General features: G+C 38.9%; 1 protein-coding gene and 1 pseudogene across 1 annotated transcript in view; both read right to left on the reverse strand.

The window, feature by feature from the left end:
• Positions 1-6,009: 6,009 nt before the first annotated feature.
• Positions 6,010-13,561, reverse strand: part of LOC138841614 (zinc finger protein 568-like) — a 38,633-nt gene continuing 31,081 nt past the window's right edge. Inside the window, exons 7-8 of the mRNA XM_070042391.1 lie at positions 12,824-12,913; positions 6,010-6,477 (exon numbers count right to left, since the gene is read on the reverse strand). Of these exons, the coding sequence (XP_069898492.1) occupies positions 6,422-6,477; positions 12,824-12,913 (146 nt within the window). The 3' untranslated portion in view covers positions 6,010-6,421. The remainder of the gene's footprint in view (positions 6,478-12,823; positions 12,914-13,561) is intronic.
• On the reverse strand, positions 6,808-11,737 carry LOC138841628 (zinc finger protein ZFP2-like; annotated as a pseudogene).

The raw sequence follows: 13,561 nt of genomic DNA on the forward strand, positions 1-13,561 counted from the left end.
TAAGATATCTTTATGGTACATTAATAGAAAAATAGTTTATATCACTAGGTGTATTTCAGTGATAATTACTTTTAGTAAACAGGTGGCATGGCATGTTTTCCTTTTTTGGTTTCAATTTTTCAACAATCTTTTGTAGGAGCTTTAGTTTTTATGTGATCTATAAGCATATTAACCTAGCTATCAATTGCTTTTATACTGTGGATCTACCTGCTAATTGACCGTGCATATGTCCTTTTTGGGGGGGGTGGGGTGGTCCGGTCGTGGTGCCTGAACTCTGGGCTAGGGCACTGTCCCTTAGCTCTTCAGCTCAAGGCTAGCGCTCTACCACTTGAGCCACAGGGCCATATCCGGCTTTTTTTTTCTGCTTATGTGGTGCCGAGGAATCGAATCCAGGGCCTCATGCATGCAAGGCAAGCGCTCTACCAATGAGCCACCTTCCCAGCCCCTGTGCATATTTCTTTAGTTGACACTTTAATGCTCTTCTTAAGACAGGAATGATTCTTCTCCCATAAGAAGACTTTATGCTTTTCCAGCCCACATATCATGTTTTGAGCAGGAACATCTAGGGTAAAATCACACAGGTTCTTTTCTGACTTCCATATTTGCCTTCGCTCCTAGCCATGGTTCCAGAATCTTTATTCATTGTCAAGAGCAAGAAAGAATGAAAGATCTCTAGTGAGATTCTTTGATTTCTCATTTTGACATTCCATTATGAACTTAAGGGTGTCCAAGATTGAAGAAGAGAAAAAAAAAGATTCAGCTTCAGGACCATGTTTCTAAAAATGCTAAAGATGTAACCAGGCACCAGTGTCTCACACCTGTAATCCTAGCTACTCAGGAGTTGAGAGCTGAGGATCAGGGTTCAGAGCCAGCCCAGGCAGGAAAGTCTGGGAGACTCTTATCTCCAATAAACCAGTAGAAAACCAGAAGTGGTGCTGTGGCTCAAGCTGTAGAGCCCTTCCCTTGAGCTGAAGAGCACAGGGACAGTGCCCAAACCCAGAGTTCAAGCCCCACGACCGACAAAAAAAAAATAAATAAAGATGGCTTGGAGATTTAGCAGATTATAAAATCAGATATTCTATATTAAGAGCAGATATGCTTCAGTTTGTTTCTACTTTTGCGAGTGTGAGAGAAAGTTGTCCCACTAGTTATGTGGTTCAGTGACACCTAGGAGATGACTTCTCATAGAAGGTGAAGGATGGCTAGCAACTGCTCAGACATCACATCCTCATATATAATATTAAACTATCCTAATGAAATTTTACTGGATTTGCTGAAACAGTGTGGTCAAATATAACTTCAAATATTCTAAAGGACTGAGTGAGCTATAAGTACTTCAATTAATCTCTGTAAATACTCTTGGACTGTTTTGTGCTCTTTGTTTTACTTGAAACTTAGGCTCTATTTGATTGTACTCATAGAAATCTCTGTTTTTCTCTATGGTGCTCTCATAGGAGTTCTCTTACCTATTTTCACAATTAGTTCTGTTTTTCATGTTTATTAGCTTTCTTTCTTTCTTTTGCATTACATTTTATTTATTGTGAAAATACCATACAGAGAGGTTACAATTACATGGGTAAGATAGTGAATACATTTCTTATCAAGCATTGTTGCCTCCTCATTTGTTTCCCTTTACCATCCCTTCTTTCTTTCTTTCTTTTTTTTTTTTTCAGTCGTAGGTCTGGAACTCTGGGCCTAGGTGCTATACTTAAACTCTGCAGCTCAAGGCTAATACTCTACCACTGGTGCCACATTGCCACTTCTAGTTTTCTAGTGGTTAATTGGAGATAAGAGTCTCACAGATGGTCCTGCCTGGGCTGGCTTTGAACTTCTATGCTCAGATCTCAGCCTCCTGAGTAGCTAGGATTGCAGGCATGAGCCACCACCATGTGGCTTCACTAGCTTTATTTCTCTCTTTCTCTCTCTCATTGTCTATTTTTCTGTCTCTTTTTCTCTTTCATTCTCTCTGTTTCTCTTTCCTCCAATTGGCTCTTAATTTTACTTTTCTTCAAATGGTTTATCTGGGAAGTAGATTTTATTACTGGTATATGTAGAATTGATATGCAACCTAAACTGAAATAGTTTATCTTTCAAATTAAGTGTTGTATTGTGTTTCTAACCATTGTAACCGTTCTAACTGTGGTAGATTTTCTTCACTAAGCAAATCGTTTATGCTGGAGGTAGTGTTTTATAATTAATGTAATTTGATGTTATTATGGAAGTCATGTTTACAGAGATTATAATGACATGAGTCAGGTAATAAATACCTTTCCTTTCATACAGTGTCTTCCATGTTTTCACTATCTCACAATCCCTTCCTCCTATCTCTACTCTTGAGTTGTATACTTCACTTTCATCACCCTCTTTCCCTCATATTCTATGGCTCTGCCATACCCGCCAGAAGATATACATGTGAAAACACCATACATAATTGAAAGCAATTGTTTTTATTTCACAAGTGAAGAAAGTGGCTCCCTTTAATATTGAATAAATCACAATGATAGCATACATTTTTACATATCCATTCTAGTTTCCTTCTGTTTGTTTTACTGTTAGATTATTAGCAACATATTGTTGGATTTCATTGTACTTATATCATAGATTTATTTGTCTTACTGATTTCAAGACAATTTGTCTTCAGATCTATTCTCAGTGTGTCTGTCTTGGTAAATATAATTGCATAGTGCTTTATAAACAGCATTTTGTAAAGATAATGTCATCCATGTGTCTCTGGTGACCTTTTGTCTAGTTATTCAGTCATTAAGAGGAGTATTACTTCTCCCATCATAATGATACATTAAAGAAATTATCATTCTTTGTCCTTTTAATCATGTCTTTGTAGACTTTACTTTTCAGAATAGAACTTTTGTTATACAGATTTATAATTTGCCTGTTATTATCAATGCTCTGTATCTGTGGTAACACAATTTGTGCTGAGGTTCTTTTCCTTTCCTATTATGACTACTTGTATTTTTCAGTATTGATTGTTGCTTATGGTATGTTTATACTGATTTACTTTTATTTCTCAATAATTAATGTATGTCTTTTTGGCTTATTGAGTTTTTTGAGTATGTTTTCTTCTGTTCAAATCAGACAGTACCTGATATATTTACTATTTTTATATTACAATATTAACATGGTTTCATTTTAGTGATTACTTTGCTATTTATTATGTTTGTCTCATCTGATGTGTATTTCTTAGTTTGTTTTCATGTAACCTGCACACATCGTTCTACACAGTGCAAATCACCTCTAATATAATTTCCAGGGAATATTATATACACCGTAAATCACCTCTGATACCTATTACAATTTAAATCCTACTAAATAGTTGTTACAATTCATTGTTCATCAGATAATGGCAGTTTTTCAAAGGCTGCATGTTTACTATAGGTACCATACTTTGTCAAGTGTTTGGGTTCTATGGTTTTTTGAATCTGTGCAACAAACAAATATCTAAGGCCTAATATATTCCTTTGAAAATGCTACTGTAGGGGCTAGAAAGGTGGCTCAGTGGAGAGTGCTTACCTTGCATGCATGAGGCCCTGGGTTTGGTTGCTCAGCACCACATAAACAGAAACTCTTATCTACAATTAATCACCTAAAAATCCAGGGGTAGAAATTGATAGATGGCTCCAGTGATAGATCCTTAAGATAAAATGGTCAGGGACAGCATCCAGACAATGAGATCAATGCCTAATATTGGTATATTTTACTGTGTTATATGGAAATAAATGCTGCTTTCCAAAGGGGATGGAAATGTACAAAAATGCATATTGTTCAACAAGTAATGAAATCAATTGAGTAATCAATCAAGTAATGAAATCAATACCTGGGTTATGTAACTTTGACATACATATATACATCTATGTATATATACATATATACACACATATGTATATATACATAGGTATATATATATGTATATGTGTATATATACACAGAGGTATATATGTATACACACATATGTATGTATACATAGATGTAAATATATATGATATACATACATATGTATATGTATGTACATACATATGTATATGTACATATATATGTATATATAGACAGATATATGTATGTACAGATGCATATGTATATATATATCACCTTTACAATAATTTTTTGGGGGGGGGTCTGGTCATGGGGCTTGAACTTGGGGCCTGGGCCATGTCCCTCAGGTCTTCAGCTCAAGGCTAGCACTCTACCACTTGAGCCACAGTCCCATTTTCAGCTTTTTATTTTCTTTTTGCTTATGTGGTGCTGAGGAATTGAACCCAGGGCCTCAGGCATGTAAAGCAAGCACTCTACCACTGAGCCACCTTCCCAGCCCCCACAATAATTTTTATAAGAATGCAAAAACAACAGAAACATAGAATAAGTTCTCCTATGGATGTAGGTAGCATTTGGAGCTGGGAGGGTGAGCACACACAGTAAAGGAGGTGAATATGGTTTTAAAAAAAAGTGTGTGTGTGTGTGTGTTTGTGTGGTGTTTATCAATGAAACTTGCTGACACTGGGTTTTTTGTTTTCATTTGCTCATTTGTTGTTGTTGTTTGACATTCCTGAGGCTTGAACTCAAGGTGTGGGAACTGTTCCTGAATTTCATTATGCTGAAGCCTACCAATCTACCACTTGAGCTACAACACCAGTGCTTCTAGGGGTGTCTGGTAGTTTTTGTTGTTTGTTAGGTATTGAGATATCAAACTTGGTGCCCCATGCATGGTAGGCAAGCACTTTATCACTAAGCCACATTGCCAGCCCCAACCACACTATTTTCAGAAAAGAGGCAGGGCTGGGAGTGTGGCTCAGTGGTAGAGAGCTTGCCTTGCATACATGAGGCACTGGGTTCCACTCCTCAGCCCCACATCAGCAGAAAATTCATTGTGACTTATCACCAATGAAATGCCAGAAAACTAGAAGTGACATTCTGGCTGGAAGTGGTAGCATGCCAGCGTTTAGTGAAAAACCTAAGGAATATGCCAGGCCCTCCCTGAGTTTAAACCCCACAGCTAACAATTAAAAGAAAAAAGAAACAATTATGAACAAACAAAAACCTAAAAACTTGCTCATTGCCTTTGTTCTTCTATTTTTCTTTGTTCTTGTATCTGTATAGTTCATATCATTCCATTTTCTACTTTCTTCCTTTCACTTTGGGGGATTGAACCTTGGGACTTGCACATGGAAGGTGGATACTACGTACCAACCTATTCTTTCTTCTTTTAACATAAAAAGTCTGCTTATAGGACAGGCAAGGTAGCAAAGTGGTATAGTGCTTGCATCGCATGAATGAGGAGCTAGGTTCTATTCCTCAGGTCCACATGCACAGAAAAACCTGGAAGTGTTGCTGTGGCTCAAGTGGTAGAATGCTACACTTTAGCAAAAGCAGCTCAGGGACAGCACCTGGCCTCTGAGTTGAAGCCTAAGGACCAGCAAAACAAAAAGTCTGCTCATTTAAATTAGTCAATGCTTCCCTGCAATTTAAAAGACAAACTTACAAGTGACTTAGTTCACTTCCAATACTACTGTCCTCCTTTCCAGTGAGTGCAGGGGCCGCATACAGAAGAGACTCTATGCCTCTGCTGTCACTTGTAAACTAGCTGTTGTACAACCGTAAGCATCAACACATACATTTCTGTTCTTATTATCTTGAACACAATGGTCTTTGTGAAGGTAGGTAAAAATAAGTGAAGGAAACCTTTCCTTTTCACTTATTGGTTGTGATTGTAAAGGATCTATCTTGCTGAGGAATTAAGTCTGACAATCTTGTCATTTGAGTTCTCTCTGAATTACTTTTCAATTTCTCTTTAGGACACACACACACACACACACACACACACACACACACACACACACACACACACACACACACACACACAAATATCCTGAAGAATTTTAACTAGTTCACCACACAATAGTTTTATTACCAATTCTTCTTGTCCACAACAATTGTATCATCTACACAAGACAAGACAATTACATTAGGCCACTGGCTTAACTTGACTAACAGGTCCCTGTGTCAACAGTCAGCCCTCCTAAAACCTGGGCACACCATGTCCCATGCTGGAGGTGCCATGTGGTGCTGGTGGTGTACTGATGGGTAGCACAGGCCCTGTTCTGGGCTCCTCACTCCTGTCCCAACGGGCTTGCCAGGCTTGCATATTGCATGAAGACTTTGGCACTGTGCTCCTCTCCTCGGCTGGCTCCTCACCAATCTTTTCTTTCCTGTACCTTCCATTTTGAGTTCTGGCCTAGACTATGAGCCCAAACAACTTCCAACACACCTGATGAAGTCTCTACATCAAACTTTTGGTAACAAACATTTAAGTTAGAATGCACATATAAAGATTTTGTCTTGGTTTTGCTCAGACCCCATGGACAAGTGAAGAAAAGATGGTTAGCTGTGGATGCTCCAGGTAGTGATTTTCTCAAAGTACTGACTTTATAACAGGGACTTCACACAAGGATGTTTCTGATCCAGAACCTTGAACAAAAAAAATTTAAAAGAACCTCAGAATTCATTGAGGAAACAGAAAAGAGAGGTTAGGGTAAGATGTTTCTCAAAGGAGCAGGAAAATTGTACACTTAATACTATGCTAATTATGGGAGGAAAAATGACCTAGAGGTGGACAACACTAAAGATATAAGTGCTCAAGCTAATGGAAGGAGGCCTTGGGTGGTCCCTGAGGTTCTAGTGAAAATCCTATGAGAGCCTTGTTCAGTACCCACTGTGCTCAGTATCCGGCTTCTGTCCCTTCCAGTCACTCTGAGATGCATCATTCCAGGTTAACCTCAGGAAGAAACAAGGATTCACCTAAAATCCTGCTCTCTCATTGGGATCAAGATTGCTTGGGAACTGGAGGTTTTGGGTTAAATACTTAGATCTCTGGGGAGCAGACTCTTCAGGGTCATGACTTTGGGTCATATGAATTGCCCCTGCTGATGATATCACAATGTTCTGTAACATAGATGTGACTATGTTTGTATACTTTATCCAGTAACATTCAATGAATGCCTATTGAAAATAATCTAATTTAGAGTTGAAATCTTTGAAGAAAGGGGGACCTCTTCTAAAGCCTAACTTTGGATATTGCTTCAGGATGAACCTTGTGGTAGGACCATTGACATTCTGAAAAATTATAGAACTTAACCCACTCTTAGTGATTAGGTCTAGGGTGGATATGTACCCAAATCATGGTTCACCACTTTTCTTCTCAGGACATAGTAGCTTTTAGAATGAGCTGAAACTAAACATCCTGTCATTCACCCCCGGGAGTGGCCTTGAAATAAAGTGCAATCCATAAGGGAAGAACAACAAAATTGCTTCTACACATCTGGACAGAATAGACTGAAAAGATTCTTTCTCCTACATCTGTGTGCACACAGTAGAAGACCATTGTTTTCTCATTCAAATATATTGGTATTCTGGGATCTTAAATGATCACTATTGACTCCTTCTTTTCTTATGATACTGTTTCAAGTATATTGAAATATTCGGCCACATTTTATATGTTGAGATCTCTCTTGGAATGTCTAATTCCTACACATGTGGACCACATTGTCCTACATAGTAACTTGAACCTCTGCAAGTATGTATGAACTAGTCAGAAATATAAAGGTATATACATGTCTATTCACATGACAAAAGATACCAAACTATTTGTGACAATTTATCATTACCCAGGCTTTAAGACATTTCAATATCAACTTCAATTGAGGGACCATGACTATACCCTATGGAGTATTTCAGATTCCTATAGGAGTAGAAACTTTCCTGCATGAAGGCCAAAGAACCCATTTTAAACAATATCTTCCCCGGCCTTGAAGTTCTTTCTACTCAGGACCTGGGTACTGTCCCTGAGATTTTGTAATAAAGGACCAAAAGTGATGACAGTCTATCAACATGATTCACAGCACTACTTGTGGGAAATTAGGTGAAAACAGTCTCAGAGCATTTCCTACCTAGTTGGCCTTTCAATTGTGATTTTAAAACTCATACTCTTGAGCAATTAAGAATTCCAATGTGAAGCACCAGTGCCCTGTTAGATCAGAAGATCTTAATTACTTGATCCAAGCAGGACTCATGGTTTCCACAGAATAGGATAAAAAATTCATATAGACATATGCAAAGGTCCTTTTGCAATCTCAGTTGAGGTCTGTTTACCTATCATTCTGTAAACCACATCCAAATTCTTTCACTAAATATTTGAAAGAATGCATTGTTTGCAAAGATCATATTAGTGGTCCTCAGGTTGAATTCAGGGACAAAATTTGTGAGGCTTCCTTCACCTTCTATACTAGATGCCCTTTTGTATCACTGATTTTTCACCTTAGAGTCTTGCTTCTTTGTCTGGGCCTTTCAACACACTAATTTTATACTTACATATCACAAGTAGCAAACAAGAGAGGCACATATGACCAGATCCATCCTTTTATTGGCTAAGAAACCATATTCATGAAGCTTTTGCATTGGATGGCCTACAAATACTACCTTTCTAATTTCAGCCTCCTGAATAGCTAAGATTCCACACATGAGGGAGTGTCATTGCTCATTTTAATTGCAGGTTTTAAATTAAAAGAAAGAAAGGGTACTTTACCAACTCAGTGAGCAGTAAGTCCCTTAAATTTTGAGCTCAAGCAAAAGTATTTGCCAAATGATAATATTGAATGACACCATCCCCACTCAACACGATGAGAGGATGAGAAATGTTGGCTCAAAGAAAGCTGAAGAGTGAAGAATGGTTTCCCTTCACACCTAGCTTACCTCTGCCATGAAGGATTTCTCTGTATATTTATAGAGGTTTTCTGACAAAGATTTTGCTACGTTGGGCTTCTTTCCTGGGTGAATGTTCTAATACTTGCTGAAGGTTGGCTTCTGGTTGAAAGACTTCCTCTCATGTTTATATTTACAGAGATTCTGTCATGTGTCCAGGTCTCTGATACCTGTACAGATGGGACTTCGGGCAAAATGTTTTCTATTCTCATAATTTCTTTCCTGTCTCTGCTCTCACATATGCTGAATACCCAGTTCTGATTGAAAGTCATTTCACATATGTTCTATGCACTACTTTCTTTTCTCCTATGTGAGTCAGTTCTCTGATAAACATGAGGTATTTCTTTCTGATCAAAGGATTTCCACATTTGTAATATTTTTCATTTTATTTTTTTGTGAACATACTGTACAGAGGGGTTACAATTACATGGGCAAGATAATGAGTACATTTCCTTTCAAGCATTGCAGCCTCCTCCTTTGTTTGCCCTTCACATCCCTTTTCAGCCTCCCCCCGCCCCACCACCCTATTCTCCCCCCCACCCAAAGTTCTAAAGTTCATTTTCGACTTGACAACTTGTACTTCTCATTGTTGCAACAGGTCCACTTGTATGCTTAAATGACTTGTTTTCCCCCTTCTCCTCCACAAATTATACTGACATCAAATATAGTAAAAGCAGGAATTATACTGTGGGGGAGGGACATACAAAGCAACAAAGAAATAATCTTATAAATGCATTAGAAAGAAATGCATGAAAGAAAAGAAAAAAACAGCTGGGCACTGGTGGCTCATTCCTGTAATCCTAGCTACTCAGGAGGCTGAGATCTGAGGATCGAGGTTCCAAGCCAGCCCGGGCAGGAGACACCGTGAGACTCCCATCTCCAATAAACCACCAGAAAACCGGAAGTGGCACTGTGGTTCAAGTGGTAGAGCACTCGCCTTGAGCTGAAGAGCTGAGGTACAACACCCAAGCTCAGAGTTCAAGCCTCACCACCGACAAAAAAAAAAAAAAAAAAAAAAAAAAAAAAAAAACATTTAAATACATAGCTAAGGGTTCATTTTCCTAACACCACATTATCTGACCTTTTCTGCTTGACTCATACATATAATAGATATTGCAAATAATAGGTCCCATGGTTTCCCTTATTCACATTTGTAATATTTTTAAGATTACTCCGCTGTGTGCCTCCTATGAACTTGGATCCATGAATACTTGGTAAAGGACTTTCCACAATTGTTACATTTGTATATTCTCGCCTGTGTCGGTTCTCTGATGCAAACTGAGGTAGGACTTTTTCTTGAAAACCTTTCTGTTTATTTTTCCTACATAGGATTTCTCTCCTCTTTGTTTGTGAGGGTGTGTGTGTGTCTGTGTGTCTCTGTGTTTTGTGTGTTTTATGATGAACCCTGAGCTGTGTCTTACAAGTCAAAGACTTTCCCATTTGGTAAAATCCTAAGTTATTTCATTTGTGTGAATCAACTTATGTGTGTTAAGCTGTGACCTCCAGGTCTTTCCACACTGGTTGCATTCATAAAGTTTCTCTCCTTGTGTTCTGTGATGGAGGTTAAGTTGTGCCTTCCAGGTGAAAGAATTTCCATGCCTGCTACATACATAACATTTCTCTCTGGTGGGTTTTTTTCTGATGGACAGAAAGTTGTATGTTCTGGGTGAAAGACTTTCCACATAGCTTACATTCATAAAATTTCTCTCCTGTGTGTGCTCTCTGGTTGACAGTAACGTATACATCTTGGCTGAAATACTTTCCACACATATGAGATTCATAAGGTTTCTTTCCTGTGTGTTTTCTGATGGGCAGTGAGGTATGACTTCTTGGTGAAAGACTTTCCACACACGTTGCATTCATAAAGTTTCCCTCCTGTGTGTGTTCTCTCATGGACAGTAAAGTTTAGCTTCTGGGTGAAAGACTTTCCACACACGTTACATTCATAAGGTTTCTTTCCTGCATGTGTTCTCTGGTGGACAGTAAGGTTTGACTTATTGGTGAAAGACTTTCCACACATGTTACATTCATAAGGTTTATCTCCTGTGTGTGTTCCCTGGTGGACAGTAAAGTGCAGCTTCTGGGTGAAAGACTTTCCACACATGTTACATTCATAAGATTTGTTTCCTATGTGTGTTCTCTGGTGAACAGTAAGGGGTGACTTATTTGTGAAAGACTTTCCACACATATTACATTCATAAGGTTTCTCTCCTGTGTGTGTTCTCTGGTGGTCAGTAAGGTTTGACTTCTTGGTGAAAGACTTTTCACACATGTTACATTCATAATGTTTCTCGCCTGTGTGTCTTCTCTGGTGGACAGTGAGAGTTGTCTTCTGGGTGAAAGACTTTCCACACATGTTACATTCATAAGGTTTCTTTCCTGTGTGTATTCTCTGGTGGACAGTGAGGTGTGACTTCTGGGTAAAAGACATTCCACACATGTTACATTCATAAGGTTTCTTTCCTGTGTGTATTCTCTGATGGACAGTGAGAGGTGACTTCTTGGTGAAAGACTTTCCACACATATTACATTCATAAGGTTTCTCTCCTGTGTGTGTTCTCTGGTGTACAGTAAGGTCTGACTTCTTGGTGAAAGACTTTCCACACATGTTACATTCATAAGGTTTCTCTCCTGTGTGTGTTCTCTGGTGGTCAGTAAGATATGCCTTGCAGGTGAAAGACTTGCCACAAATGTTACATTCAAAATGTTTCTCTTTTGTGTGTGTTCTCTGATGGACAGTAAGATCTGCCTTACTGGTGTAAATCTTTCCACACATTTTACTTTCATATGGTTTCTCTCCTGTGTGTGTTCTCTGAGGGACAATAGGGTGTGTCTTCTCAATGAAAGACCTTTTACATTGTTTATATTCTTCAACTACAGAAGACACCTGGGGACTATGTACAGCACACATCTTACCAGGTTCACTGAAAACACCCATGTTCTGACACCCAGTGACCTTTTCTGTCCTCATCTCTAAGGAGTTCCCATTATGCTTAATCAGTTCTGACTTCTGTTTTGAGCTCAAATTAAAACTTCTTATAAGTCTCACTTTTTCCTCCTCTGGGTTACTATTCATGATTGCTACTTCAGAGAGATACTTATTGTGACTCTCCTGACAGGTGCTAATCACATCCTCCATTTGTGGGACATCTAAAATGCATAACAGAAAAATAGACAAAAACATAAATGAGATCCATAAATTCCTTACTGTAAAGGTATTTTCTCACATTTTAACTGTTACAAGATTTTCAACTATCAAAGCATTGTTTTATGCAGAATATAAACTTTTCTCTGCAACGTACTAACTATGAATATAGTACTGATATTTTACAATGGAAAATAATGTTTTTGTGTATTTCAGATTTTTCTATTTTTTTCTAGGAAATATTTACTGAAATTATTCATCAACGTACTCTTAATGCTTCCATTCTGAATCTCACTCTATGCCCATCACAACTCATAAGCTATTGTCCTGATGAGAGAATAGCAGCACTACCACTCTCCTATTTTCCTCCTACCTGCATAATACTAGTTTAAAAGAAAATGAGATCTCCTTTTGTACATTTCTTATTGTCTTTTTCTCTTTAAGAATGACTTCTGCCGGGCAGTGGTGGCTCACGCCTGTAATCCTACCTACTCAGGAGGCTGAGATCTGAGGATCGCGGTTCAAAGCCAGCCCGGGCAGGAGAGACCGTGAGACTCCTATCTCCAATAAACCACCAGAAAACTGGAAGTGGCACTGTAGGTCAAGCGCCTTGAGCTGAAGAGCTGAGGGACAGCACCCAGGCCCAGAGTTCAAGTCCCACGACCGACAAAAAAAAAAAAGAATGACTTCTCTACAGACAAAGAATTGCTAACATTAAATACATTAGCACACCAAAGCCAGTTTGCCTCCATGTGAATTCTGAATTGACAATTCCTTGAGACAAAGGATCACCTAGTTCCCTGCCACACATGACTCAGGGGCACTAGGAATACTATCACTCTGTACAGCTCAAGATAAACAGACCAACTGGGCTCTGGACCCATCATCACCATTCAAGATGCTTTAACTCACCTGTAAAATTCTTGTCTGAGGCTTCTCTTCTCCATGGATCTGCACCTTGTTCCAGCATCACAATCAATTTAGGTTTAGGAACACAGTGTCCTATGATTAAGAAATACTGGAGAATTATTGCTCTTGCTGGGTCATCATTAACGTAAGGTCGCAGACATCCTGTTCACAAGGTTGCTCCTAAATCTGGTTCCTCAATTGTTTTTTGGGGGTTGGGGGTCCAGTTCTGGGGCCTAAACTCTGGTTCTGGGCACTGTCGGGCAGATCATCAGCTCAAGGCTAGCACTGTATCACAGGAGCCACATAGCCAATTCTGGCTTTTTTTTTTTTCTGCTTATGTGGTGCTGAGGAATCCAACACAGGGCCTCATGCATGGAAGGCAATTCCTCTGCCACTGAGCCACCTTCCCAGCCCATGGTTTCTCAATTGTTAACAGCTCCATGGTGGAGTAGCATCCAGCTTTGTGTTTATTTTGCCAACTGTGTGGCTTGAACTCAGCTCTTTTGCTAAAATCTAGCATTCTACTAGTTTGAGTCGTGGCTACATTTCTAGTTTTTGAATGGTTTATTGGAGATAAGAGTCTCATGGTCATTTTTCTACAGCTGCTGGTTTCAAATTGAAACCTTCAGATGTCAGCCTCCAGAGTATCTAGGATTGGTAGCCTGAAGCACTAAACCCTGTAGCAGGTTTGGCTTACAAATACACACTTTTACTTAATGATTTCCAGAGCATACTGTAAGT

Source organism: Dipodomys merriami, unplaced genomic scaffold, assembly GCF_024711535.1.
Source record: "Dipodomys merriami isolate MVZ:Mamm:240054 unplaced genomic scaffold, mDipMer1.0.p SCAF_323, whole genome shotgun sequence".
Classification (NCBI taxonomy): Eukaryota; Metazoa; Chordata; class Mammalia; order Rodentia; family Heteromyidae; genus Dipodomys; species Dipodomys merriami.